The following is a 27347-nucleotide window of genomic DNA, read 5'->3' as shown; positions in this document are numbered from 1 at the left end:
GCTGTCGATCAAGGACTTGGCCCCGCCTCCGGCTCGCCGGCCTTTCAGTCTCTATAAAAGGCCGGGCGGGCGACGACGAGCCCTGCGTCGGCGCGTCACGGCGGGCTGCGTGTGAGGTCATTGCGCACGGGCGGGCGGGGTCCGACGGTTTGAACGAGACGAAGACGGAACCGGAGCCGAGCGCGCGGACAGTTGACACGGGTCGTGTGAGAGCCGGTGAGGCGGCTGGCGGGCCCGGGCGGCGGCAGCAGTCGGCAGTTCTCGGGAGGCGGTTCCTCGTGAGCGGTGCAGCGCCGCGCGGACGGTGGGGGGAAGGGCGAGGCCGTGACCCGGTGCGCGGCCTGGGCCGGGGGCGCGCGCTCCGTTGTCCCGGGGGCGGGGCGTGGGCCGGAAGTGGGGGCTGCCTAGTGGTGACGGCGAAGTCTCGGCTTTGCGGCTGGACCCAGAGGGTGTGTTCGCGTGGGTGGGGCACGGTGGGGACCTCCGGTGCAGGAGGCGTCTTTGCATAATAGGTGGGAGTTGGTCCGTGGAGTTGGATCTCAGAGTGCGACCTTAGCCAGGTGCTTCAACCTCCCTGTGCCTCAGTTTCCATATCTGTAAAATGGAGACAGAATTAATCGTTAAAAGGTCTCAGCGCGGTGCCTGGCAGAAGTAAGGCAGTCAGCGGGTGGTTTTTGAGTTCCTAGTAAATGCTGGGCCCCGTTTTCATCAGGGAGTAGACAGGCAAAGACATGCTTTCTAGGAGTCTGCTTTGTGGGTAGAGAGCTAGGAAGCAAGAAAATGAATACATGGCCAAGATAATTTCTGTAATTACTGTAAAACGGTGATATCAGTACTGCAGGGTACAGCCTGACCTCTGCATCTTGGCGATGAGGATCCGGCGGCCCATTGAGGGAAGTTAAGCTAGGCCTGATGTCTGCCCGTGACAGGATGTCTTGAAGAGCATTAATCAAGATAGCTCTTTAATGGGCACTTGCTGTGTACAAGGCATTGTGTTAAGAGCTCGATGTAGCATTGAGTCATTTAATAGTTACATTGTCTTCAAAAGATGCTATCTTCATTTTCTTTCCCTCTGTTGTATTTATGCACATTTTATTTTCTCTGTGGTGCTGGGAGTTGACCGCAGTCCGTGTCGCTGAGCTGCTCATCACCCTTTACTGAGGCGAGTCTGAAACTTTGGGTAGTGAAATGACTTGCCTTACCTTGCCCAGCAAGTTACCAAACTGCAGAGTCATAGCCAGTGTGTTACCCCTTCTCCTCCATCTAGAAACTGCTTCTTACAGACATGAGTGACTTTTGTTGTGGTGTGAAAGTGCCAGCACATAGAAGCTTGGAGGAGGTGTGCTTTTCTATTAGGGTTGATCACTTAGTTCTTTCTTTTAAAGATTTATTTATTATGTATACAGTGTTCTTTCTGCATATATATGCCTGTATACCAGAAGAGGGCATCAGATTCTATTACAGATGGTTATGAACCACCTCTGGGTGGCTGGGAATTGAACTCAGGACCTCTGGAAGAGTAGCCAGTGCTCTTAACCATTTCTCCATCCCTGATCACTTAGTTCTTAATTAATCCTTATCTTAGCCCCGAGAGGAAGGTAGGGCCTTACCCATTTTACAGGTGGGCCATTTCTGAGGAAAGGAGATGTGGGAGAGTCATTGAAGGCAGAAAGCTACTTGTGTAGACAGAAAGGGGATTTTTCTTTGTGGTTGTACCTTGCTTAGCTCAGAGAGCCCTTAAAGGGTGGGGTATGTGTTGAACTAAAGGTCTTGCACTTACTGAGGATAAGGAGTGGACACTTTTGTTACTTTTGAGACAGGATCTCATTTTGTACCTTATGCTGGCCTAGAATATACTGTGTCCCACACTTGTCCTTAATTTGGAATGACCTCAGGTTTTTGAGTTCTCGCTTTATGGGCATGGGCTTTTACTTCTGGCTCAAAGATTCTTTCCAGAAAGTGAGAAAAAGCTTCGCTGGAGAGGTTGGCTCTGCTTTGACTGCTTGGAAGAGCCAATTAATTGGTTGAGTGAGTGGATGTTTATTACACATCCACAGGGTGCCTAATCCCGTGTATTTAGTGGCCACAGAGCTTGTGGAGCACGTGGGACCCGTTAATGTACTGCTAGTGAAAGAGTTTGAAAGTACATGATGCTGAGGGCCATTGGCCTTTTCTGAGCTGGGGATTCAGAGTACAACACCCACATTTCCTAGTGTTTTAAAAGATTTATAGTTGACTATAATGATTACTACATGTAGTCCCAACTTCTTCTATACCTGAGGCAAGAGGATAACATAAGTCTAGGAGTTTGAGGCGTCATGGCAAGATCTGCATCCCAAAATAAAAAGATTATTGCAGAAGTTTAACAGAAAGGTAAGGGGCAGAATTTTCTGAGAAACGGGAAAATAGGGCTGAGCAGGCTCAGCTGTAAATATTCAGGGCCTCAGAGTAAAGTGAACCTTAAAGAGGATTGTCAGTAACACGTGTCTTCAGGAGACCCCAGGTACCCTCTAGTTTCTAGGGTGTGCAGCAAAGGATGGTAGGTGCCAAGGACTTTGGGAGGCTGTCACCTCACCTGTGAAGTACTAGACTGTGGAAACCTGTGAAAGTAGGTAGCATTGCTAGGGATGGGCTCAGGACTTGGTGCATAGGTGCATACCAGGCAAGCAAAGCTTGGTGGTGAGCTGTGCCCTCGGTCCCGGGTTTGAGGTTTGTGTGTTGTTGATGAGTTGAGATAAGGTCTTACTCTGTAGCTCATGCTGGCCTAGAACTTGATTCTTCTTGCCACAGCCTCCTGAGTACAGGTATGTTACCACCATGCCCACCTTTGCTACTTATTTTTTGTGGATTGATTGAGATCAGGCATCGAACATGTAGAGCACATGCTCTGCCCCACAGCCCTTGGACTAGTTCTTTTGAGCATCAGCCTCCCTTAAAGCACTTGTTTGATCCCTTTGTGCCTTTTGTGGCTTGTAGTTGTGTGTCCATCTTATTAACATGAGGTCTGAGTATTAGACTGGCTGGTTTGGGGCAATTTATTTCAGGTCATTTTATGTATGGAACTCTGGCTTATGACTGGACTCCGAGTGTCTGGTTTCACTTCTCAGGGAATAAGGCTGCCTTTAAAATTGAATATCTGTGCAGGTTTGTTCTTGGTGATCCTGGGAACTGCTTGCCCTCAAGTTCATGCTTCCTATAACAGGAGCCTTCTCTCTTTATTACATGTTGTAGAAGATGGCCGTGAATGTGTACTCGACATCAGTCACCAGTGATAACCTAAGTCGGCATGATATGCTGGCTTGGATCAATGAATCTCTGCAGTTGAATCTGACAAAGATAGAACAGTTATGTTCAGGTAAGTACCCTCTACCCTACTCCCTTTTTCTATTTTTAAGACACAGTTTGTCTATGTAGCCATGGCTATCTTGGAGCCCACTCTATTGACCAGGCAGACAGGCCTTCAACTCAGAGATCCACCTGCCTCTGCCTCCTAGGTGCTGGGAGTAAAGATGTGGCCACTGTGTCTGGCTTAGGAGAGCACTTTTCAAAAGTACATTTGGCTTTAGGGTTTTCATAGGCCTCAATATGGAACCACAAAGAGATTACAGTTTTTTTCTTTCAGCTTTACCCATGCTGAGTGTTGGGATGTGTAGCTCAGTTGATAGAGTACTTACCTAGCACTCACAGAGCACTGGGTATGATTCCCAAGGCTGCATGAACCTATACGTGGAGTCCATCTGCAGGATGATCAGATGCTTGGCTGCTTAGTGAATTTGAGGCCAGTCTGGGGTACATGGTGCTTTGTAAATAAATAAGTAAGTAAATGCCGAGGCTACATCTCCAGCTCAGCTTTTCATTCAGAGCTCATGTGGCCACAATTCAGGTTTATCTAGGGACAGAACTGTAATGGTGTTCTTGTGTTAATTTTACTTTTTATTTTTTTTTGTTGTCTGAGATTGAATGCCGAGCTTCACATATGCTAGACAGTGCTTTATCACTGAGCAGTATACCAGCCTGCTGTTTTTATATTAATTCATCAGGCATGTTTCTTATTCCCAAGAAGAAATGACTGAGTCAAGTATCTGCTGTTTCATCAAAGCTATCATTTCTCAGAGAGGCAGTAAGTGAGACAAGAGCAGAACACGTTCTGTGAGAATGGGACGTATAGGAAAGTGGTAGGAGGAAGGGGTTCTAGGAGTCCTATTACTCAGAGAACATCACTATTGGGGATTTTCTTGGTTACCTTCTGTATGTGTATATCATACGTTCCAGCTTATGAGGTATTCCTCAATGTCAGTAACTTAGAAATTATTGTTTTGAGGAGCTCTACGCCATATGCTCTTTCTTTCTATGTTTTTACTGTGGTTATTTGCTCTCATACTCACTTTTGCTCATGGCATGGTTAAGTACCCTTTAATATTTGTGAAAAGCAGGATCTCATTCTGTAGCCCACAGGCCTGGGACTCACTCCATGTAGCCTATGCTGTCTTTAAACCTGTGGTCCTCCTGCTTGGTTCTCTTGGTTGTGGGACTACGAGTCCAAGCCCACTCCTGGCTTCATAGATGGCCTATTTCCTCAGTGATTTCTAGGTGGAGGATACTGGAGCAAATGAAATGGACTTCGTGCTCTCAGTAGTTACTATTTACAATGAATGTGCTATCTTTTTTTAACGTTTTTTTTTTTTCGTATGGGTTTTGTGTTTATATGTGTGTCTGTGTTCCACATGCAGGCAGTGCCCATGAGGCCAGAAGAGAGTATGGGATCTCTTCCTGGGGCTGGAGTTACAGATGGGTGTGACCCTCATGTGGGCTCTTGAATCCTCTGGGAGAGCAGCCAGCACATGTAACTGCTGAGCCATCTCTCCAGCTTTTGTCTCTGTCTGTCTGTCTTTCTTAAATACAAGTCTTGGTAAGAGTGAAGCATGGCTTTTTTGTTTAGAAGTCAGAAGATAGCAAGTTGCCATCAAGTCCCTCCTACCATGTGGGTCCCAAGGGGTGTCAGGCTTGAGGGCAAGTGCCTACCCGCTGCACCATCTGAGGCCAGTTTAACCTTTTACTGACCACTCACCTATGTCTTTTTTGAGTTGGGTCTTAGGTAAATTAGGCTACCTTCAAACTTGATGAGTGTGACCTTGAACTCTCCAGTCTTCACCCCAGTGCGGAACTATAGATGTGAATTGCCACACCCAGTTTTTTCATTGACTTAGAGTTCTGTTAACTTTGGATACACTAAAGAATGTCAGGGTGTGGTGTGTGTGTGTATGAGAAGAGGAGGGGGTATTCATGGGAGGGTGTGGGTATGAATGTCTGTGTACTTGCATGTGGAGGCCTTCAGTGTTTTGCCTGTTGCTCTCCCCCTTGAATTGCTTTGAGATAGGGTCTGACACTGAACTGGAGGTGGAAACTTGTTTTGACTAGGCTTTCAGTATGAGGTAGGCTGACTGGTGAGGTCTTGATCTGCTGGTCTATCCCCTAATGTTGGCGTTACAGAGATGCTAATCATGCCTGTTTCTTAATATGGGTGTTGGGGATTCAAACTTGTATATATTCCATTGCACTTGCAAAGCAAGAGTTCTTACCCACTGAGCTATCTTCTCAGTCTTGTCGAAGCCTTGCTGTTAAAACTGGATCTACTACATTTAGTAGATGAGTTCAAGAAGATGAAAACACACACACATACACACACCAGAGCTGAGTGTGGTGGCACATGTTTTTAATCTTAGCATTTGGGAGGCAGAGGCAGGCAGGCAGGCAGGCAGATCTCTGTGAGTTTGAGGCTAGCCTGGTCTATATAGCCTACATTGTAAGCACCAGGTCATCCTAGACTACATGGTGAAACCCTCTGTCTTAGGGTTTCTCTTCCTGCACAAACATCATGACCAAGAAGCAAGTTGGGGAGGAAAGGGTTTATTCAGCTTATACTTCCACATTGCTGTTCATCACCAGAGGAAGTCAGGACTGGAACCCAAGCAGCTCAGGAAGAAGGAACTGATGCAGAGACCATGGAGGGATGTCACTGGCTTGCTTCCCCTGGTTTGCTCAGCTTGCTTTCTTATAGAACCCAGGTCTACCAGCCCAGGGATGGCTCCACCCACAATGGGCTGGGCCCTCCCCCCTTGATCACTAGTTGAGAAAATGCCTTACAGCTGGATTTCATGGAGGCATTTTTGTGTGATAACTCCAGTTTGTGTCAAGTTGTCACAAAACCAGCCAGTACACCCTCTCAAAAACAAAACAAAACAAAAAAACCCCCAAAAAACAAAACAACAACAAAACAAAAACAAGGGGCTGGAGACAGAGCTCGGCAGTTAGGAGCACTGTCTGCCCTTCCCGAGGACCCGGAGTTCAGTTCCTAGCAACCACATGGTGGCTCAGAACCAATCTGTAATGGGATTCGATGCCCTCTCCTGTCACAGAGGCATACGTGCAGATAGAGCTCATACATAAAATAAATAAATGTTAATTTAAAAACAAAAAACAAACACTCCTCATGGGTGGGGGAGGGGGAGAGAGGGAGGATTGGATATTTTCCTCCAACTGTTGAAATTCTTGTCTTGTGGGTGTGGATGAAGTTCTGGGTAAAGAAAGAATGGCTAACATGCCCAAATCTCTGGCTTCAGTCTCCACTGGAGGAAAGTGTCAATGACAGAATCAGAATCCCGCTTCTCTTAGTAAATAACTTTTTTTGTGTTAGTGGTTAAGCACAGAAGTTAACAAACACTGTATTAAGTGTAATGCCGCTGAGCTCTAGCCCTTTTTTTAAATTAAATTCTGAGACAGTCTTCCTAAATTTCTCAGTCTGGCTCTGATTTACCTTGGAGCCTATAGTTTATGATTCTTCTGTCTTAGTTTCCTAAGAAGCTGGGATTACAGACATCCTGTGCCATCAGGCTCAGCTCTGTAAATGATGCTTCTCAAACATCTCCATTTACTTCGTGTATTTCCAAGGGGAGGTACAGGTACCTCCAATTTTAGATGTGAAAGATGTCTTAGAGAATTTGAGTGATGAATCTGGGCATGTAGAACCAAGGACCCAATGGGGGTTTGAGCCTTTTTCCAGATGAAGAACTGGTAGTTTTCAAACCCCACACCCTATTTCTGTGAATTTATCTGGCTGGTGCCTACCATTTGGGTTGATCTAAAAGAGACGGTCATTTCTTAGCTGCTTCCTGAGGTGTTCAGCTTTTGGACTTACTCCTTTTTTTTTTTTTTTTTTTTTTTTTTTTTTTTTTTTGGTGGTGTTTTTAGGGTGGAGGTGCTCCTCCTGGTCTTTGTCTAGATTTCATTTGTTTTCTCGTTGTCCAGAGGGAGACAGTAACATGAAGAATATTGTGACTAGTGGTTCCGAAGAGTGGCTTTTATAATGAATCTTACTTTGTTAGAGAATAGGCTGCCTCAGATTTGTGCTGCTGTCTTCTGTTTCCTGTTAATTTTCTCAGCTTTTCATTGCTGTGCCACCATTTCTTGAAGTCTTTTAAAGAACTTGTTTGCCCCATGATCTGTGAGTAATGTGGGAGTGAGGTCATCTTCATTTTCATTGGAGACTGTTTTCTCACCAGCAGTTTTCCCCTAAAATTTATTTCTGTCTATAAATACAGCCTAAACTATTTCTTACTTAATTAGAAGATGCTTCTCTTCTTGTGTAGATAAGTTGTGCATGTTCCAATCTGGCCCTAGGCTTTTCTTATTTAGGCAGTTAGCTGTCATGGACACGTCATGGCATGAAGAGGCCTTTAGTCTGCTCTGAGTCATGTGATTTTTGGATGCATTCTTTGATGGTCTTCCAGTACTGTTTCCTCAGCTGTGAACTTGGGCAGTAGTCTTAGCTCACCAGTCAGGGTCTCTGTAATAGTGTTGGTTATGTGTACACCCTGGAAGTGAGTAGATATCTCTTCATTTTAAGGATAAGGAGATTGCCCATGGGACGTAGCTTAGACATTGTAGAGCCTGGGTTTGAATCGTGTGTGTGTGTGTGTGTGTGTGTGTGTGTGTGTGTGTGTGTGAGTGAGAGAGAGAGAGAGAGAGAGAGAGAGAGAGAGAGAAAGTGTGCACAGATGCCCATGAAGGCTAGGAGGACATTTGAATCCCCTGGAGCCAGAGTTAGAGATGTGTATGAGCTGCTTGGTGTGGGTGTCGGGAAATGAGTCCTGGAAGAGCAGCCAATGCTCTTAATTACTGAGCAGTGGCTCTAGTGCCTTGCTCTGCATGTTTTGAGACAAAGTGTTATTCTGTAGCAAAGGGTAGTTAGTTAGCATTGTAGCTTGTGATCATTCTCCTGCCTCTGCTTTTCATGTCTTTGGATTATCTATATATCATTACACATATGGGATTAATTACATGTGGCATATGTTGCATTTTTAAAGAAGCATTTGGAGAGAATTGAACGAATATAATTGTATATAATTATAATAACAGTGTTTACCATAAACTCTATAAAAGTATTTGCTTTTTCTGGCTCCCACCACTATTCTTAGCCCAGATAAGGTATTTTTCCTTAGTAGAAAGTGGTGAGTGCAAGACATAGCGATGGGTTAGTAAACTTGTGCTCAGTGCTGGTTCACGGCTCTGGGAGCATGTAGTTGCTTTCATTGTATTTCACGTTGGTGTCTTGAGAGGATATCACCTGTAGTTTCAAACCACACAGGATAGGCTGCAGACTGAACTCAGAGAAGAAGCTTTACAGCTAGCTCTATGTGTGTCTAACGCCCTCAGTGCTGGGTCTGATTCTTTTTCATCAAACTCCTAATAAGCCTCAGATCAAAGAGACCAGAAATCTTCACCAAGCACAGATTTTAGAAGGCAGGGATGGGTTTTTCTCTAGAAGCACAAAGCTGGGGTCCTGCCCTAGTAATGTGCTTCTGGCTGTCAAGTGCTCCCTGTCTGTCCACTGAAGTAAGGAGCCTTTACTTGGCTCTGGAAGTGAGAAAGTGTGAGGAGAACTTTGGTAACAATGACAGGTTGATATTCAAGAGACATCCTGAGTTCTGTCAGGTATCAACTTTGGAACACATGTTTAGAGGTATGTTGCAGACACCACCAAAGTAGGAAATGTCTTCATACAGAATGATTTTGACAGTTGGCCTGCTTTTGTCCAGAAAGAGCCAGGAGTTGCTTTTTGTCACCCTGTGTCCAATAGAAAGTAATATTAATTTCTTCTGTTGGTGGATTGCTGTGTAGTTTGTTTCTAATTTCTTGCCCCTCAGAATGTTAAAGTGAATAACATACAAGAAAATGCAAATTATATAATTCTGTTTATCATTTTAAAATCAAATGTCTTTTCCTTGTTAAAATATTTTCAATTTGCATTTTAAGGTCTGCATTAATGACCCCCCAGCCTTCTCTGCAGATTTTATTTATATCTAACATTGTTGTAGTAAATATCAAAAGGATGGCTCAATCTTTTTTCTGCTCCCTCGGTCTCACTTGCGGACATGGCTCTAGTGTGGAGTGGAGCTCACTTGGCCCGCAAGCTACCTTCTCCACCTGGTTCCCTTCCCAGGCTGTTCACTCCACCTGCCCTGGTGCTTCTGTCCTGGGTGGATATGACCGTGTTTCTTTCTTCCATTGCCTGACACAAACATTTCTCCAAAACCTGGTAGCTTATCAGGCAGGTTTATATATTAAATTCTCAATCCGAAACTTCTCTACACAATAAGCTTACATCCAATGGACAAAGATACATACACATTGCCCTTGTATATGAGATAAAATGACCTATAGAAACTCTTAAAAATATCTCTACCTATCGCCAATTAAGGCTACCTGGATCTAGATCTTCCTTTTCCAGCTCCATCTTGATTCCTCTCAAATCCCCCTTTCTCTCCTCCTCTAACATTTTCCTAGCCTTCTTTGCCTACCTCTCCACTGTCCAATCATGTATCACCTTAACATCAACCCACATAAGATAATCAAGTTGCATGTGCTCTTTGAAGCCTGTATCACTTTTAGTCATGTGTGTCTGTGTATGTTAGTATTAAAGCACTTGAGTTAGTTTGTGTGTGATGTGGGTGTGAGGACTCTAGTGTGCCATGGTATACATGTGCAGGGCAGAGGGCAGGTCTTGAGTTGGTTCTCTTCCTTGTTGAGGCAGAGTCTTTCTTTCTCTTTTCTGCCACTCTATGTACTCCAGGCCTGCTGGGCTCTCTGCTTCCAGGTGATGCCCTTGACCACTTACTGTCCTAGGAATGATAGGAATACAGATTACATTGTATCTGGCCTTTTCTGGGTTCTGGCTGGCCTTGAACTCATGATCCACTTTTTTTAGCTTCTGGGATTACAGATGTCTATCATAGTGTAAGGGAATTGGCTATGATTTTCATTATATTTTTCCAAAAGTGCTCTTAACTGAACCAGGCTGAACATCAGTGCACTTAAGGTAAAAATGTATGGTTCTGGCCTGTGCCCTGATATTGTATTTTGTAGTCTCTGTTCCCAAGCAGAGCCCTAGACTGGAGTTGTGACAGCCAGTGGATTCTCTGATACTGCTTGCCTCAGTCTCTTCCCATCAGTCCACATCATCAAGCTGCACACTAAGTGGATTCTGCTTGCTAAAGGTTGTTGGGCCACTAAGGCAAGGTCCTCCTCAGCTGTCTTGAAGCTGTGCTTGAGTTGTCAAGCTTTGCCCTAGTCTCAGCTGCATTTGTCATCCAGGCAGAGACTGGAAAGGATTCCCCTCGCCCCCCCTTAACTTTTTTCCTTCTATCTGAGCTATTTATGAAAAGGACAGAAGGATTAGACATGGTGGTACATATCTGTAATCCCAGCATTTGAGAGTTGCAGAAAGGAGGATTTATTGAGAGTTTCAAACCAGCTTGGGCTATGTAGCAAGGCCCTGTCACTAATCAACCAACTAACCCTTGGGAAGCTTTCTAGTGCTGGGCTCTATCTCTACCTCTTTTAGTGGGACTGTCTTAGGGTTTTACTGCTGTGAACAGACACCATGACCAAGGCAACTCTTATAAGGACAACACTTAATTGGGGCTGGCTGACAGGTTCAGAGGTTCAGTCCATTGTCATCAAGGAGGGAGCATGGCAGTGTCCAGGCAGGCATGATGTAGGAGGAGCTAAGAGTTCTACATTTCATCTGAAGGCCTCTAGGAGAAGACTGGCTTCCAGGCAGCTAAGTTTTAAAGCCCACACTCACAGTGACACAACTACTCTAGAAAGCCACACCTCCTAATAGTGCTACTCCTTGAGTCAAGCATATACAAACCACCACAGGGACCTTACTAATTAATTATTTAAAAAAATTTATATACATACACGATTGGGCCAATGAGAGTATAGCCATGTGGAATACTTCTCTTCTAGAAAACACTGCTTTTTTTAACTGTATGGTATCCTATAGGCTTCTAATGTGGTAAACAGCCCCACATGGGACTCAGAAACTCAATGTAGTGCTATGGTTGGTCTTTAGCCTCTGTGGTATTTACTGGGCTACATATTTTGGGCCTTTGTGTTGGGACTTGAACTCAGATCCTTGTAGCTCTATCACTGAGCTCGTGTTTAGTTTATAAAACTTGTTTGTTAGTATATTTGTTTACTATTTAGCTCTAAGAAAAATTAATATTGTGCTTGGTGTAGTGTTACATGTCTTTAATCCCAGAATTTAAGAGTAAGGATCCAGCTTATCTCTGTGAGCTCAAGGCCATCCTGGTCTATGTTGTTAGACTTTGTCTCAAAACAAAAACTGTGTTTATATAATAGATGTCTGTGTTCATGCATGTGCCACAATGGGAAAGAGTGAGTATGTGTATATCTTTGTTAAGACTTAGAAATGTGTTGCCTCTTTTTTTATTGTTCTGAGCATTTTTCTTTTTACTATTTATGACAGTGTCAGTGTTGTTAGACTTTCATAGTAACCTTCATTTTTTTTTTTTGCCTATTTTCCAAATTGAAAGTATGTTGCAGAATTTGTCAGATAAAACCAGCTTTGACTTATTACTCTAGAGATTGGGGCAGTGGGATTGCTGTGCTCATGGCCAGCCCAAGCTCTGTAGTAAGTTTCCAGGTCAGCTAGATTTATGTCTTAGTCAGGGTTTCTATTCCTACACAAACATCATGACCAAGAAGCAAGTTGGTGGGGGAAAGGGTTAATTCAGCTTACACTTCCACATTGCTGTTCATCACCAAAGGAAGTCAGGACCGGAACTCAAGCAGGTCAGGAAGCAGGAGCTGATGCAGAGGCCATGGAGGGATGGTACTTACTGGCTTGCTTCCCCTGGCTTGCTCAGCTTGCTTATAGAACCCAGGTCTACCAGCCCAGGGATGGCTCCACCCACAATGGGCTGGGCCCTCCCCCCTTGATCACTAGTTGAGAAAATGCCTTACAGCTGTATCTCATGGAGGAATTTCCTCAACTGAGGCTCCTTTCTCTGTGATAACTCCAGCTTGTGTCAAGTTGACACAAAACCAGCTGGTACAATTTAAATGGCAAGATTCTATTTCCAAAATCAAAATAAGACCCCATTTTGTTAATATATAAAAAATTATTTATATTTATGTGTATGAGTGTTTCACTTGAATGTATGTCTATATAGCACATGTGTGCCAAATACCGTTGGCACCAGAAAAGAGCATTGGATGCCCTGGGAGCTGGTGTTATAGACAATAGCAAGCTGCTTTGTGAGTGCTGGAGATCAAACCTAGTCCTCTGCAGACCTAGTGCTCTTAGCTGCTGAGCCAGCTTTCTAGCCCTTTGTTAATAGATTTTTAAAATTTTATTTTGCATTTATATGATTTAAAAAAATACGTATTTTATTTTAAATTATGAGTTCATGGGAGCACTTGTGCCAGTGTATGTGCACACACATGTGCTGTTGATCACAGGTGTAGATTTCCCTGGAGCTGAAGTTGTAGGTGGTTAAGAGCCACCTGACATGAATGTTAGGAACTGAATTGGGGTCTACTGCAAGAGCTATACATGTTCTTAACTATTGAGCTGTCTTTGAGGCCCCATATTTTTGGCTGTTTATGGTCTTCTGTACAGATTTTACAATAGTGTTTCCGGTCTGGGAATCTAGAATACTTGACTAGTATACACAAGTCCTGGGTTTTATTCTGAGTTCCACATATGTAATGGGATATGTTGTTTCTAGCTTAAAAAAAATCTTAGCACTCAGGGAGTTGAGGCAGGAGGATCAAAAATTCCAGGTCATTCTCAGCTCCATAGTCTAGGCTACATGAAACTTTAATAAAATTGTATTTGGGTTTTAAGTAGATGACTATGCTTTTTCAATAGTAGCATTTAGAGTGGGTTGTAGTGGTACATGATTTTAATCCCAGCACTCAGGAGACAGAGGCAGGCCAGGCTGGCCTACATATCAAATTCTAGGCCAGCCAGGGCTGTATAGTGAGATTCTGTCTGGGGGGAAGAGTGGTACTCATTGACCCACAGTCTGTTGGATTTTTGTTTTGTGTTATTGTTGATGCAGGGGCTGCATATTGTCAGTTTATGGACATGCTCTTCCCTGGCTCCATTGCCTTGAAGAAAGTGAAATTCCAGGCTAAGCTAGAACATGAATATATCCAGAACTTCAAAATACTACAAGCCGGCTTCAAGAGGATGGGCGTGGACAAAGTAAGTAAACTGTATTCCGTTGTTTAGGTTGCTTTCTTATATTTAAACATTTTTACTTCTTTTTTAGTATCTTTTGTAAAGATGTATGTGTGTACACATGCATGTATGTACATGCAAGTGCATTTGTAGGTCTGCAGACAACTGTAGGAGATCAGGTCATTAGGTTTGGGAGCATGTATCTTTACCCATTGAGCCATCTCTGCCCTCCCTTTTTTTTTTTATAGTTTTGATACAAGTCTTTTTGTGTAGCCCTGGCTGAACTGGGACACACTAAGTAGGCCAGGCTAGTCTCAAACTCACAGAGAACCTTCTGCCTCTGCCTCTCAAGTACACTGATTAAATGCATGTTCCACCTCACCTGGCCTTGCCTTCTCTTTTAAAGTTTATTTTTGAAAGTCTGTTTAGCTCAGGTTGGCTTTGAATTCATGTTGATCTTCCTGTCTTGTCTTCATGAGTGATGGGATTATAGGTGTGAGGTTTTCTCCCTGGCTATCTTAAAGTCATTTTGAACATTTTCTCTTGGGGATTTATGTTACATCTTGTTTCTAGTTAATATGATCACAGGGAACCAGGTGATCCAGTCTCTTCCCCCCTTTCTAGATAGTCTTACTTTGTAACCTAGGTTAACCTCAAGTTTCACATGTTCCTTCCTTAGCTCCCAGAATGTTTACAAATATGTGTTACTGCTCTCAGCCAGGGAGTTAATTTCTCTTCATGGTACAGTGAAGTTGCTGTCTTTCATTGTGTCTTGATGTGTGTATATGACTTTGGTGATACTTGTTTCTCTGTGATGCTGAGGATTCAAAGTACAAGGCCTTGGGCATACTAGGTAGGTGCTGAACCATATTCTTCTGGTCCTTGTTCCTTTTTTGTTCAATATTTTTCTCAGGAGTTAGGAGGACTGGCTAGGGATTGGTAATGTATTGAATACAAACTGATCTGACCAAACTGACCTAAAATACTTTCTCCTTTTGGCAGAGCTTTGTTGTTTTGATGAGTGGGCAGGTTTGATGTTTGCCAAAGCCCTCTGCTTTGTTCTGAACAGTCTTGATTTTTCTCTGCAGATAATTCCTGTGGATAAATTAGTAAAAGGAAAATTTCAGGACAATTTTGAATTTGTTCAATGGTTCAAGAAATTTTTTGATGCAAATTATGATGGAAAAGAGTATGATCCTGTAGCTGCCAGACAAGGTCAAGAAACTGCAGTGGCCCCTTCTCTTGTCGCCCCAGCTTTGAGTAAACCGAAGAAACCTCTCGGCTCCGGTAGTGCAGGTAAACAGAACCACTTCCGTAATTTCATTCATTCGACACTGAACCAGAAGTTTTTATTAAAAACTTGGGCCTAGGTGCTCCATACAGAATCACACTGTGGCTCTGAGTAAGGAAGGAGCTTTGCAGTGTGCTTTTGAGAGGGATGTGGGTTCTGGCATGTGGTAGATACACACCTGTGCTCTGCAGCTCTGTACAGTGGGAAGTTAACCCTTGTCTCTGGCCTGGATGAGTGACTGTATGTTGGTTGTAGTAGATTTTCCCTATGCTGGCTCACATACAAGAGGTAAGTAAGTTACAGTTAGGTCTGAAGCTTAGGCTCTCAAGCGCTTTCTCGGTCTTTGAGGAATTCTTCCAGGCCATCTGCATCAGTGTGCCATCAGTCTGTTGGCCAGCTTTCTGTGCCTGAGTTTGGCTTCCTTCATGGAGGTTTGGCATGAAAGCTGCTTGTAGTTTGCTGCTAGCAGGGGCTAGGAGGGAGGGGGAAGTGATTTGTAGAGAGAGTCTTGAGAATGTTTGGTCTTGTTGGGTTTCCCATGGTGTATTTTTGTAGTACGTTCATAGAACATTTGCATATGTGAGCCACCATTCCCTGCCAAAGATGGAGGTCTCTTTTCGAGACAGGGTCTCTGACCTAGGCTGGCCCTGGCCTTGAATTCAGTGTGTAGCTAAGGATGATCTTGAACTTTGTTCCTCCTACTTCACTTATTTCAATTTTGTTTGAATAGCTTTATTGAAAGAGTTCACATACCATATTTTTTTCCTTTTAACCTAAAAAGAAATTAATTTTTTTTAACGTGTATGGGTTTTTTGTTTGTATGTATGTTTGTATCACATCATGTGCCTTGTGCCCTCAGAGTCTAGAAGAGGGTATTACATTCCCTGGAACTGGAAATAGAGATGGTTGTGAGCCACCATGTGGATGTTGGGAATTGAACCCGATCCTCTGGAAAATCAGCAAGTGCTCTTAACTTCTGAACCATCTCTTCAGCCCCTGTGTCACCCCCCACACTCCCCCTCCCGTGTGTGTGTGTGTGTGTGTGTGTGTGTGTGTGTGTGATTAAAGACAACCTTGGATATTCCTCAGGTACCATTGGTCTGGTTTTTGAAATGTCTCATTGGTCTGGAATTGGCTTAATAGACTAGGCTAAGGGAGTCTCGGGGACCTGCTTGTCTTAGTCTCCATCTCACTAAGATTACGGGCATGCACTGTTACATGAGTTTGGGGACACACTCGGGCCTTGAGACTTTCAAGGCAAGCACTTTACTGAGAATCAGGAAAACCAGTAAAGCATAAAAAGCCATTTAGACAAATCTTACTATGTAGCTCTGGATATTCTGGAACTCGCTATGTAGACCAGGCTGGCTTCTGCCTCCCAAGTGCTGGGATTAAAGATGTGTACATGCCTCCTCCCCTTTTTAGATCAAAGAATTTTATAACTTGATTTTAGATCAAAGAATTTTACCACAAACAGTTTTAGGATATTTTGATTACTAGCAAGAAACCCATTTGTGTTCACTAGGAATCACTTTTCATTTCCTCTAACTTTTCTTCTGTCTTTAGGCACTTGATGATCTGTTTTCTGTCTGAGGCTTCACTGGTTTTGGACATTTTGTACATATATAGCCATAGGTTATCTTTGTCTTTGTGTCTAGCTGCCTTAGTGTAATGATTTAAAGTTCATCTGTATAGCTTCTTTTTTTTTTTAAAGAGTGTTTCACTATGTAGCTCTGACTTATCTGGAACTCACTGTATAGATAGAGCTGGCCTCAAACTCATGAGACTTGCCTTTGTATCCCAAAGCTGGGATTAAAGGCATTTACCACTACACCAGCTGATAGTTTTTCTTTTGAGTCTGTCTGTCTTCTTTCCCCAAGTACTTGAGTCCTACACGTGCTAGGGAAGCTGTACTTCTGAAGCATACCAGGCTTCCCCCGCCCCCTGAATTTTAAGATGGGCTCTTAGAAATGCCCAAATTGGCTCTTGAACTTGGGATATTCTTGCTTATCCTCCCAAGCAGCCTGGCTTCGTACTTGATTGTTTTGATTGAAGGATAATATTGGGTGGACTCCCTTATCTGTGAGTTGATGGTCATTTGAGTTGTTGATGTTTGGCTGTTTGAGTAATGCTGCTATGGAGGTGTTCAGGTGTATTCTGTGTGGAATATAGTTTTATTTCTCTTTGGTGAATACCCAGGAGTTTATTTTGAAGCCATATTCCTGGGCTACATGAAAGTGTTCATAAAACTGCCTGTTTTTTCCAAAGTAGCTGGCTATTGCCATACCATCCTCAGTGTAGGAGGGTTCTGATTGCCTTCAGAAATGTATACTTTTATTCCTTACCTGTTGAGAGTGGTGACTGTGTAGGTATTCTTGGATATTTCATTGAGTCTTGGAGTAGACACTCAATGTTCAGGATAAGCAAGTACCAGAGATCTCCATTCGAAGGAAGTGCCTATGACTGTGAACAAAAAGGTCTGTGGTTATAGATTTTGGGGTGCTAGGAAGATGAGTGATTTCTAGGCCTGGCATGATACATGTTTTATAGAATAATAATTTAGGAACCAAAGGGAGGAGTGTTAGATTTGTCTTGAAGAGGAGTCCTTAGTTATGTTAACTAGCTTTCAGATCCTTTTCTGTCATGGTTTGGGCTATAAACACTGAGAGACCTGTGATCTCTCCTGACCCTGTAGACATCTAAAAGATGAGCTCTGAGTTACAGTGGTAAGGGTGAGCTCTGCTCCTAGCCTTTGTGAGCTCCTTCCCTTACATAGTCCAGTGAGTCTGAGGTGATGAGTTAGAGGAGCTAGTTTTCCAGATGGGGCACACAGAGTATTACAGCACAGGCGGAGTTTGTGACCTGCTCTTGATACAAGGTTTCCCTTTGATCCATGAAGCTGCCTTGCTTGTAAGTAAAGGTCCATCATTGTTGCATAGACCAGAATGATTGCTCCTTTTGTTCACTGCACCAGAGTCAATATCTCACAGGAAGATTATCCCCAGCATGACAGAGCCTGCCAAAATTGTTACTTAAGTCTACTGCCAGGATAAGAACTACTTTGGGCAAATGTGTTGGGGTATTGTGCTGTTTATATGGGCTCTAGTATTGATTCCCTTTGACCTGTCTGTGAAAAGTAGTTAGTTGAACACTGACTTCTTGCTTTTTGTGTATTTGTCAGTTTTTGACATTTCTCCTGAGGTTAGTCTTCTCTCAGCCCCACAGAGACCTATTGCAACACAGAGGACTACTGCAGCTCCAAAGGCTGGCCCTGGGATGGTGCGAAAGAATCCTGGTGTGGGCAATGGAGATGATGAAGTAGCTGAATTGATACAGCAGGTATGTCATTTCACTGTTGTTCTTTGCTTCCTTCACAAGGCAGGGCCTCTCTGCTTGCCTGATCAGACACTATTGATCTTTTGACATGTGTGAGTCTTTGGCTTCAGAGTGGGCTGGGAGGAATGGAGTAGAACAGGGGCCAGGCTTTTCTAGTACCACATAAACCTATGTCTGTCTAGAAATCAACTTTTTAAAAAAAAAAGATGTGATTACTTTTATGCATATGTGTCTGTGTGTCTGATATGTGTACAGAGGTCAGTGGATCTCCTGGTGCTGGAGTTAGTTATCCTCTATAGATCATAATTTGTGAACCTCATTGGAATGTCCCTGGGGTCTGGGATTTAGCGTGAAAGATAACAGTTGCTTTCTGGAGCCTGAGAATGGAGGTGCTAGGAAAGGCCTGCTGCTCGGCTGGGTCAGCTCTTGACAGTTCAGTGACTGGAGGTAGATGAGAAGAACATGTGGACCATTGATCCTCTTTGTATTAGTCTTACCTTTGTTCATTTTCTTGCATGATTGTTTTGACTCAGTCACCTGCTGGGCACAGTGGCTGTGAAGCAGAGAGTCCTGAAAGAAAGGGAGACTTCTCTAATCCTCTGAGGAAGCAGATGCAGAGAGTGCTCAGTGGAGGCCCTGTGACTGGCAGCTGACCCTGCCTTCTAGACAGTCTCCTCCATGACGAGCACAGCAGGGACTGAGAGCAGCTCTGCCATTACCTCACTCCGTCCATCCGTCAGCCTCGACTAAACACCTCCTGTATGAGAAGTCTGGATAGAATGGGGTAGATGCTGCCAGGTCCTTTAAAAGTTCATGTTGATTAGAACTTTTTGGCTTGTGAGAAATAAGAAATTAATGAGAAAAAAGAAGATTTCCTTATAACTTTGAAGAGCAGTAGAGTAGTTCTCAACTTGTGGGTCACAACCCTTTTAACAAACCTGTTTCCAAACATATTTACATTATAATTCATGACAGAAAAATTACAGTTATGAAGTAGCAAGAAAATAATGTTGTGGTTGGGGGTCACCACAACATGAGGAACTGTATAAAGGGCTGTAGCATTAGGAAGGGTGAACCACTGCTCTCAAGGAAGCAGTTGTAGAGAAATATACAGGCACATAAAGAGTGATCAGAATATAGAAATTACCTAATATTTTTATACCTGCTCATGCCACACACTAAATACATTATAGCTTTTTGGCCACCTTGTAAGGTTTTACAGATGAACACAGTGCAGTTACGATTTGCATCTGGCTTCACAGCTTAGGCTTTGTGCTGAATGGGAAAATCGAAGAGGAGGTTTTCACTTGTCTGAGGTACACTGAGGTTCTTTCTTGAGCACCCTGCGTTGGAGATTGGTATTTCTCATCATTGCCCTAGGAAAACTGATGATAAACATTGGATGGAATTTTAAAGTATAGAAGACTTTGCTTGGGCCTGTACATGTTTCTTGAAGAAGTTAGAGAAAGTTTCTTTGGTGCCAGCCTGTGATCCACTCCTAGGTAAGGGTATTAGAAAGTAAGAGCCTTACATACTGCAGAGGCATATGTAAGTAGACCCTGGGGAGACTTCCTTTCTTGACAAACAACCAGGTGAGTTGGTTTGGGAGGCCAGTGCCATAGGTTTTAGTAGTTGAGATTGGGCAGGCGGTGGTGGTTTTAAAGAGAAAGCTTGAAGCTCTGGGTAGTTGTGGGCCTCCGGGGTAAAGGTTGGGAGGGTGACTCTCTACTAACCAGTCAGTTCCTTCTTTGATCCTGGAAAGTGAGGATCATACACTCATACTCAGCTTCTCGTACTTGCTGCGGAAACACTTTGGTCGGATATGTCTTATTCCCCCTCCCTTCTGTTTTTGATAGTTTCATGTAGTCCTGGCTAGCCTGGACCTCAGCCTCCTAAGTGCTTGGTTTACAGATGTTTACCAATACACCTGGATCTTGACCTGAATACATTTTTTAAAAAGTTAATATGAAGGATTTTAAACTCTCTTCAGGTTACCAGAGTCTGAACCCCATGTTCTGTCTGGCTTCCCTGAAAGCATTTGAATTTGTACCTATTGATAAATGGGAGAAATAGAGCCAGATAGGTTTATTAGGCTAAGAACAGCACTGTATTCTACACCAACTAATTTGGAGTACTCATCCTTGGTTGATGTGCAAGGATCACATATTAAGTAATCCTGGAGAAAATTTCTTAAGAAAAAGTTTTTAAGAATGTCTTATGTGTGGCCTAAATGGTCCTGGAACTAGCCATCCTCTTGCCTGACTTCGTAAGTTCTGGAATTACTTGTGTACCTGTGTGGGTTTCTGTGTGCACAGAGGGACAGAAATGGTGGAGACTATTCCCTGGAATTGGAGTTACAGATTGTTGTAAGCTACCATGTTGGTGCTGGGAATAAAGTCCATATCCTTTGCAATAGTACTAAGTGCTCTTAGCCAACGAGCCATCTCTCCAGCCACTATTTATTTTATTATCTATTTTGTCTGTCTATCGATCATCTATTTTTTGAGACAGGGTATATAGCTCTGTTATATATTAGTGAGTTGGCCTGAAACTTACTAATAGGTTATTTCTCCACCAGTGAAACGAGCCAACTTAAGTCAGATTAGAATATATTAAAGACAAGTTTATTGGGAAGCTGCTCTCTGGTCCGTTCACTAGCCCCAAGGATTGAGGCCGGGGGAGTCACCATGGGGTGTGGGGGGAAAAAGGGCACACACAGAAGAAAAGAGAAGGAGCATATGAGAGAGAAAGGGAGGAGACAGCACAGACACAGACAGCACACAAATGTCTGGATTATGTAAGGAAGAACCTCATGGGGAAGGGAAGCTTAGGCCCTGTACTACAAATTTCAAGATTGGGGCAGGTTTGGCCAGGTAGGGGAACTGAGAGATGTTGGGAGAACCTGGAGATCAGGTCCCCTTTGATCTGTAAAATATGCACCTCAGTCCCTTGTCCAGGGCCCACACTCACTACCTAGACCAAGCTACTAGCCTTGAACTTAGATCCAACTGGCTCTACTTCCTGAGTGGTAGGATTAAACATGTGTGCCACTATGCCTGGCAAAATTTAGTTCTTGATTTAATTAAAAAAAAAAAAAGATTTATTTACTTATGTATGTGATACATTGTCATTGTCTTCAGACACACCAGAAGAGATCATAGGATCCCATTATAGATGGTTGTGAGCCACCATGTGGTTGCTGGGAATTGAATTCAGGACTTCTGGAGGGGGCAGTCAGTGCTTTTAAGTGCTGAACCATCTCTCCAGCCCTTAATTTAACTTTTTATTAGTGTCTTTGTAGAAATCAAAGCTCTCTAGTGAAACTTATGGGGGATCAGAACCACTCCTAACCCTCTGAGCTCTACATGTAGCTAGTCTTGGACTTGATTGACCAACCAGCTTCCAGATAAGGACTCAGTTATGATTGTTGGTCATCTTGCTAAGCTGGGTTGTGGGTTCTACTTCTATCTCAGCCTTAAATTTCCCTTTTTTGATCCCATCTCAGAGGAAAGCTCTTTAGTAGTTTAAGGTGTGCTTTTCTTTCTTTTTTTCTTTTCTGAGACAGGTTAGCCTGTTTGTGTAGCCTTAACTGTCCTGGAACTCACTATGTAGACCAGGCTGGCTTCAAACTCAAGAGATCAGCTTACCTCTACGTCCAGAGTGCTGGAATTCAAGGCATATGTTACCACGCTCAGCTCTAAGGTGCAGTCTTGCAGTCTGCCCTTTCTTAGGGACTCAGAGTCAAGGCTGTCCTGAACTTGGATATATTATTTATCTGAGGCTGAAGAAAATTGACGTTAAACTGAACTAGAATTTTGCTTATGTTTTATTTTGATCAGAGATCACATCATTTTGGGGTCTGATATTTTATTGGCTCACTGGTGGTGCTCACTGTTTTCAATATTTTGTACAGGTCAAAGTATTGAAGCTTACTGTTGAAGACTTGGAGAAGGAGAGAGACTTCTACTTCGGAAAGCTAAGGAACATCGAACTGATTTGCCAGGAGAATGAGGGGGAAAATGACCCTGTACTGCAGAGGATTGTAGATATTCTTTATGCCACTGACGTAGGTGTTTGCCTGAAGTGTTTCTAGTTGGTCACCTAAGAATGAAATGTAACATTGTTGATTTCAGCTCACCTTGTGCTGGTACATGTGTTCCAGTATAGGGCTTACCCAAAAATTTCATCTTTGATTCCCTCCCAAGTTAGCCAAAGAACATCTTCCCTAGCTAGCCTGGAGTCCTTGTATCCTTGCTTGAGGAAGCAGTGAGCTCAGGAGGAGCTGGTTTGCCCAGCTTCTGTAGTTTACAGACCTCCTGACCTTTGCAGCTTGACCTGGAGGTGTTGCCATTATTAGGACTTGCCAGCGTGTCCTTCCTTGGTCCTTGATGTTTGTGCCCATAGCTGCCTAGGTATGCCTTGCTCCCTCTCAGGAGCTTACCTGACTCCTTTTGTGATTTTCTTTGGATTTATCTTTATTACATAGCCTTTAATCCTGATCTTATTTCATCAGAAAAGAATGATTTGATACCTGGCCATGACCATTGTTTAACATTATTTGTAATTATGCATACTTCACAAGGTCTTTATCTGTCTGAGACCAGCTTGGTCAAACAACAGGTTCCCCAGGGCCGGAGTGAGGATTGAAAGAAGACAGTCAAAATTGTAACTGAGACTTCGGCTAGTCATGAGGCTGAAGTGAAGCCCTTTTTATTTTTTCCTCTTTTTAAACCACCACAATTACATGCAGAAAGATAACATCAGTTCTGAATCCGGGAACAAGCAAGTTAATGATCAGAGATCTTGTAAACATCCTTCTGGAAGCTAAGTAGGATGATCAGGGGCAAGGGAGTCTAAGAGACTGAGACTGCCTCACCTCCATCTGCGGAGCTTGCCCCAAGCTACAAATGTAAATATATTGCCGAGAGCTTTAAAGTAAATACATTGCCTAGAGCTTCAATAGTAAATATTCTGCCCAGAGCTATAAAGTAAACGTATTGCCTTGAGCTTCAAATGTAAATACTCTTAATCTAGGCCAGTTTCCTGAGTAAAGGGCCAGAGTCAGATTCCTGCCTTGGCCAGCTTCTAATTGTCCTGGTAAAGTAAGATTTTCCTCCACCAACTGTCCAGAGGTGCCAAAAATGCTCTTCACATGTGTCATACTATACACATGTTTGTAACAAAAAGGTGATGAAGGTAAAGGTGCCTTTGGTCTTACAGTAAAAGTACATCTCAACTAATTTAAGTTTTATAGATTTAAAGACAAATCTAGGTGTGTTTTTATAGAAAAGCAATGTGACCATTCTCTGCTGTTCAGTGAGCAGGGGGAGGGGCCCCGAGTCTGCCCTGCTCTTTCTTGGCTTCCAGCCCTCATTGATACTGAATCTATTCTGTTTTACTGTTGCAGGTATTTTTTAATACTTGTGTTCAGTGTAACAAAGATGCCTGAAGGCAAAGTTAATTTGGGCAGAATATGAAACCTTTTGTTTTTAGGTAGCCTAGGCTGACCTTGAATTTAGTAGTCCCCCTGTTTCAGCCCCTCAAGTGTTAGAAGTACAGGTATGAGCTGTGGCACTCAGGTTAGGATACTGAACTTGATGGGCAACCAAAGGTTTTTGCTTTTTTTTTTTTTTTTTTTTTTTTTTTTTTTTTTTTGGTGAAGGCTTTCATAACAGGTTGGGATTGAATTTATCCGTAGTGGATGACCTTGAACTCCTGTTTGTACATCCTGAGTTTTGGGGTTGGTGACCTGTGTATGCTACTCTGCTTCCTTAAATGTCATTGACTTTTTATGTTTTTGTTGATGCAACTGGGGATTGAGTTCAGTTTTGTCTTGTGTGTAACTAAGTGCTTTATTACTGGAGCTCTGTTAGGAATTTTTTGAGGCAGGGTTTCATTCTACCCTGGTCTGCCTCAGCCTCATGACCATCTTCCTACCTTAGCCTACGGAGAGCTGGTATTGCAGGTGTGAACTGCCATTCCTGGACTTGGAGTTAAAGATATTTTGAGGGAATATACATTTTAAACATACATTTAGACACATAAATATTTACTACTTAATGCTATGAGAATAATTTGCATGTAGTTTTTGGCATTAAATGGTGCTGTTACTGGGTATGGTTAGACACATCTTTAAAACCAGCACTTAGGAGGCAGAGAGGCAGGACTGTGAGTCTGAAGCCAGCCTGGTTTTTACTTAATTGAGCTCTAGGTCAGGCAAGGGCTATGTAGGGGACACCTTATATTAAAATTACAAAACCAAGAAATGGATGTTTCTGTCTAAAAGATATAATAGTGGTCACCTGGCCGTGCTTAAGTACCAGGTGTGTGGGAGGCAGGGAGGACGGCTTCCATGGGAGGCTTAAGTTGTAAGGTCAGTGAGGGAGGGAGGAAAGGAAGGAGGAGCTGGCACTGTGTCTATTAATAGCTTTTCTCTCTTCATTCTCCATTTCAGGAAGGCTTTGTGATACCTGATGAAGGAGGCCCACAGGAGGAACAAGAAGAGTATTAAGCAGCCTGGACCAGCAGAGCAACATCCGAAGTCTTCACTCCAAATCATGTGCTTAACTGTTAAATACTCCCTTTTATTAATCTTAGAGGATTCACTGGTTTCTTTTCATAAGCAAAAAGTACCTCTTCTTCAAAGTGCACTTTGCAGAAGTCTCACCTTTTCCGATGAGTTTGAGTTAGGAGCTGTTGCCTTGTAGCAGAGCAGTATTAACATCTAGTTAGTTCACCAGGGGAACAAGAGGCCAACCATGGGGCTCTTCATGTGGATGCTGGTCACACTGACTGATGGAGAAAGGGTTTATAATGCATGAGGTGACAACCTCAGAAGTGTAAAGACTGAATTGAATTTTAAACTAATGTGAAATTCTGGCAGAGAACATTGTAATAAATAAATGCCTTAAGAGTATTTAAAATATGCTTCAATATTTCAAAATATAAAGTGTAACATGACAGGAGATTTTATGTGTCTGACATTGTGTCTGGGACTGAAGGGCCAGACTTTAGACCTTTGGAACCTGCTGTCGTAGGCCTTTCAAGGCTGCTTGGATCTTACAGATGTAGGCTTTGGCCCAGAAGTAAAGTTTGAAAAGTTCTGTAAAGTCATTTTGTGTCATTGGCCAGTTGCATCCATGCTATAAAAGCGAGCAGCAGGGCTCCGAGGGTGAATAGAGGGCATCTCTGCCCTGCAGGGCCTGAGGCAAAGACCTCAGCTTTCCATCAGCATCCCTCTGACTGTTTCCAAACTGTACCCCAAGTTCCTTTGTACTGTTTCTGGGACCAGCCCACATCTCTGGGATTTGAATGGGTGTTGAGCCCCAGCATGCAGTCTTTTAAGTTTACATTTAACGTGCTCTCTTCTCTGCTCCCTTTGACCTCTGGGAACTCCTCTGGCTCCTTAAGTTTGCTGCTGAGCGTTGTAAATACAGCAGGCAGGTGATCATGCTGCAAGTTCTTGCTGGACCTCTGGCAAAGGAGTGATCAGTGAAGGCCAGTGTCACCTTGGTCTCTGTGAGGCTAGGGTGCTCGCCGTCCGCTGTTCATAGCTCCCCATTGTCACCTGAGTACTTTGCCAGTGCACTAATCTCTTTGGAGATGATTCTCTAGTGTGTTACTAAATGTTAAAATGTTTTTTTTTAAAGAATATACAGTACCGTGACTGAAATATTAATATTTAAAATACTTCATTCCTTAATTCTCCCTCATTTGCTTTACTCACAGCCTATTCAATTCCTTTGTTTGGCAGAACTCTGCAAAATGTGTTACCCACTACTGAGATTGTTCAGCCCCTGACGTATTTGTATCAATTTGTTTCTGGTGGTAGCTTGTCTTATGCTGTGTGTAGAAAACAGGTATTTTATGGCAGATTGTTATGTAGTGCATGCTCTGTGGAATTCAGAGGAAAATCCAGATTCAGTGATTAACAATGCCAAAAAAAAAAAAAAAAAAAAGAGCAAGTAACTAGCCATTGTTCAAATGACAGCGGTGCTGTTTCCTCCTCTGTGGCCTTTCAGACTTCTGTTGCCCCCAAATTCCATTTTATTGGGAACCCATTTTCCACCTGGTCTTTCTTGACAGGGTTTTTTTCTATTTTAAACAGTTTTTAAATAAAATTCTGTATTTCAAGAGTGTCCTGTCTTCTGAAATGTGTCTTGCCCGGGTATAAACTTTTAATCTAGAGAGAAGATGGCTGTGCCTCCATTTTCAGCTGAGCTGAGACAGGCTGAGAAATGATTCTCGCTTTAAGTAGGACTGATTTTTTAAATCCCTCACTTTTTAAAACTAACCAATCTGGCTCTTTTCTTTCCCAGTTCTCCTTCCTCTTTCTCCCTCTCTCCCTCCCCCCTTCCTCTTTCTCCCTCCTTTTACTTTTTGAGACAGGGCTTTTACTATTGTTGTCCTGATTGGCCTCAGATTTGTCATAGTCCTCTTTCCTTGTCCTCTTGAATGGTGGGATTATGTGTGTGTGCCATCGTGCCTGGCTTAAAATTGCTTATTTTGAATTCTTTTTTTTTTTTTTTTTTTAGACTTCACATTACATTAGTCAGTCTTCCACTGTTTAAATTCCTATTACCCTGAGAAGGTTTTCCTCACAGCAGCAGAAAGCCTGACCTAGCTGCTAAAGGCTGTTAGGAATGCAGCTGGGCAGTGTTTGGCAGATGATTTAATTGGAGGTAATTATTTCATTGTGAAAATGCATTTCCAAAATCGGTACACTCTTAAATTGGAAGTAAAGTTGTTGCCTCTTTCCTGTTCTGTAAAATCATACACCTTTAAAAACTGGGTTTAAAATGTGATTCACTCCTGTTTTTATATCTTGAAATGTTAAATAGAAGGTTAGTTCATCTAGTCTTGAGTACCTACAGTAATGGCTGTTCTGGAAGCGGAACTTAGTGATTCAGTGCTGTCCCTGGAGGTCGATGGCATGATTCTATCCAGAATCATTACCATTTTGGGGGAGAATTTGACACCATCTGCATTCATCATCTTTAAGAAGACACCCTGAAGGGATATATGTTGGGTGCTGTCAGCTGAGAAGTTATTAGGTAAGAGGTGAAGTGGAGACTATCCATTGACCTGTTGTAGCCAAAGGTCTGTGGTATGTAGAGGAACAGACTGCAGGTAGATTGGGATTCAGGATATGTTCTTCGGGCTGAA

At 43.0% G+C, this 27347-nt stretch overlaps 1 protein-coding gene across 1 annotated transcript; it reads left to right on the top strand.

Moving 5' to 3' along the window:
- Window positions 1-99: 99 nt before the first annotated feature.
- MAPRE1 (microtubule associated protein RP/EB family member 1) lies at window positions 100-26320 on the top strand. Its single transcript, XM_080925028.1, has 7 exons — window positions 100-216; window positions 3232-3355; window positions 13434-13579; window positions 14644-14851; window positions 18064-18185; window positions 22096-22248; window positions 24637-26320. The coding sequence occupies exons 2-7, from the start codon at window positions 3235-3237 to the stop codon at window positions 24691-24693; spliced, it is 807 nt and encodes a 268-aa protein (XP_080781154.1). The 5' UTR covers window positions 100-216; window positions 3232-3234; the 3' UTR covers window positions 24694-26320.
- Window positions 26321-27347: the final 1027 nt, after the last annotated feature.

The sequence above is a fragment of the Micromys minutus genome, assembly GCF_963924665.1.
Source record: "Micromys minutus genome assembly, chromosome: 11".
Taxonomy (NCBI): Eukaryota; Metazoa; Chordata; class Mammalia; order Rodentia; family Muridae; genus Micromys; species Micromys minutus.
The sequence above is the reverse complement of the archived record's forward strand: the minus strand, read 5'-3'. Positions and strand labels throughout refer to the sequence as shown.

What these genes read in the sequence shown, in the direction of transcription:
- MAPRE1 (XM_080925028.1), top strand. Translation starts at nt 3,235, where the DNA reads ATGGCCGTGAATGTGTACTCGACATCAGTCACCAGTGATAACCTAAGT. An exon ending in AGAGGATGGGCGTGGACAAA is followed by an intron (nt 13,580 to 14,643) that starts GTAAGTAAACTG and finishes TTTTCTCTGCAG; the next exon opens with ATAATTCCTGTGGATAAATT. An exon ending in ATATTCTTTATGCCACTGAC is followed by an intron (nt 22,249 to 24,636) that starts GTAGGTGTTTGC and finishes TCTCCATTTCAG; the next exon opens with GAAGGCTTTGTGATACCTGA.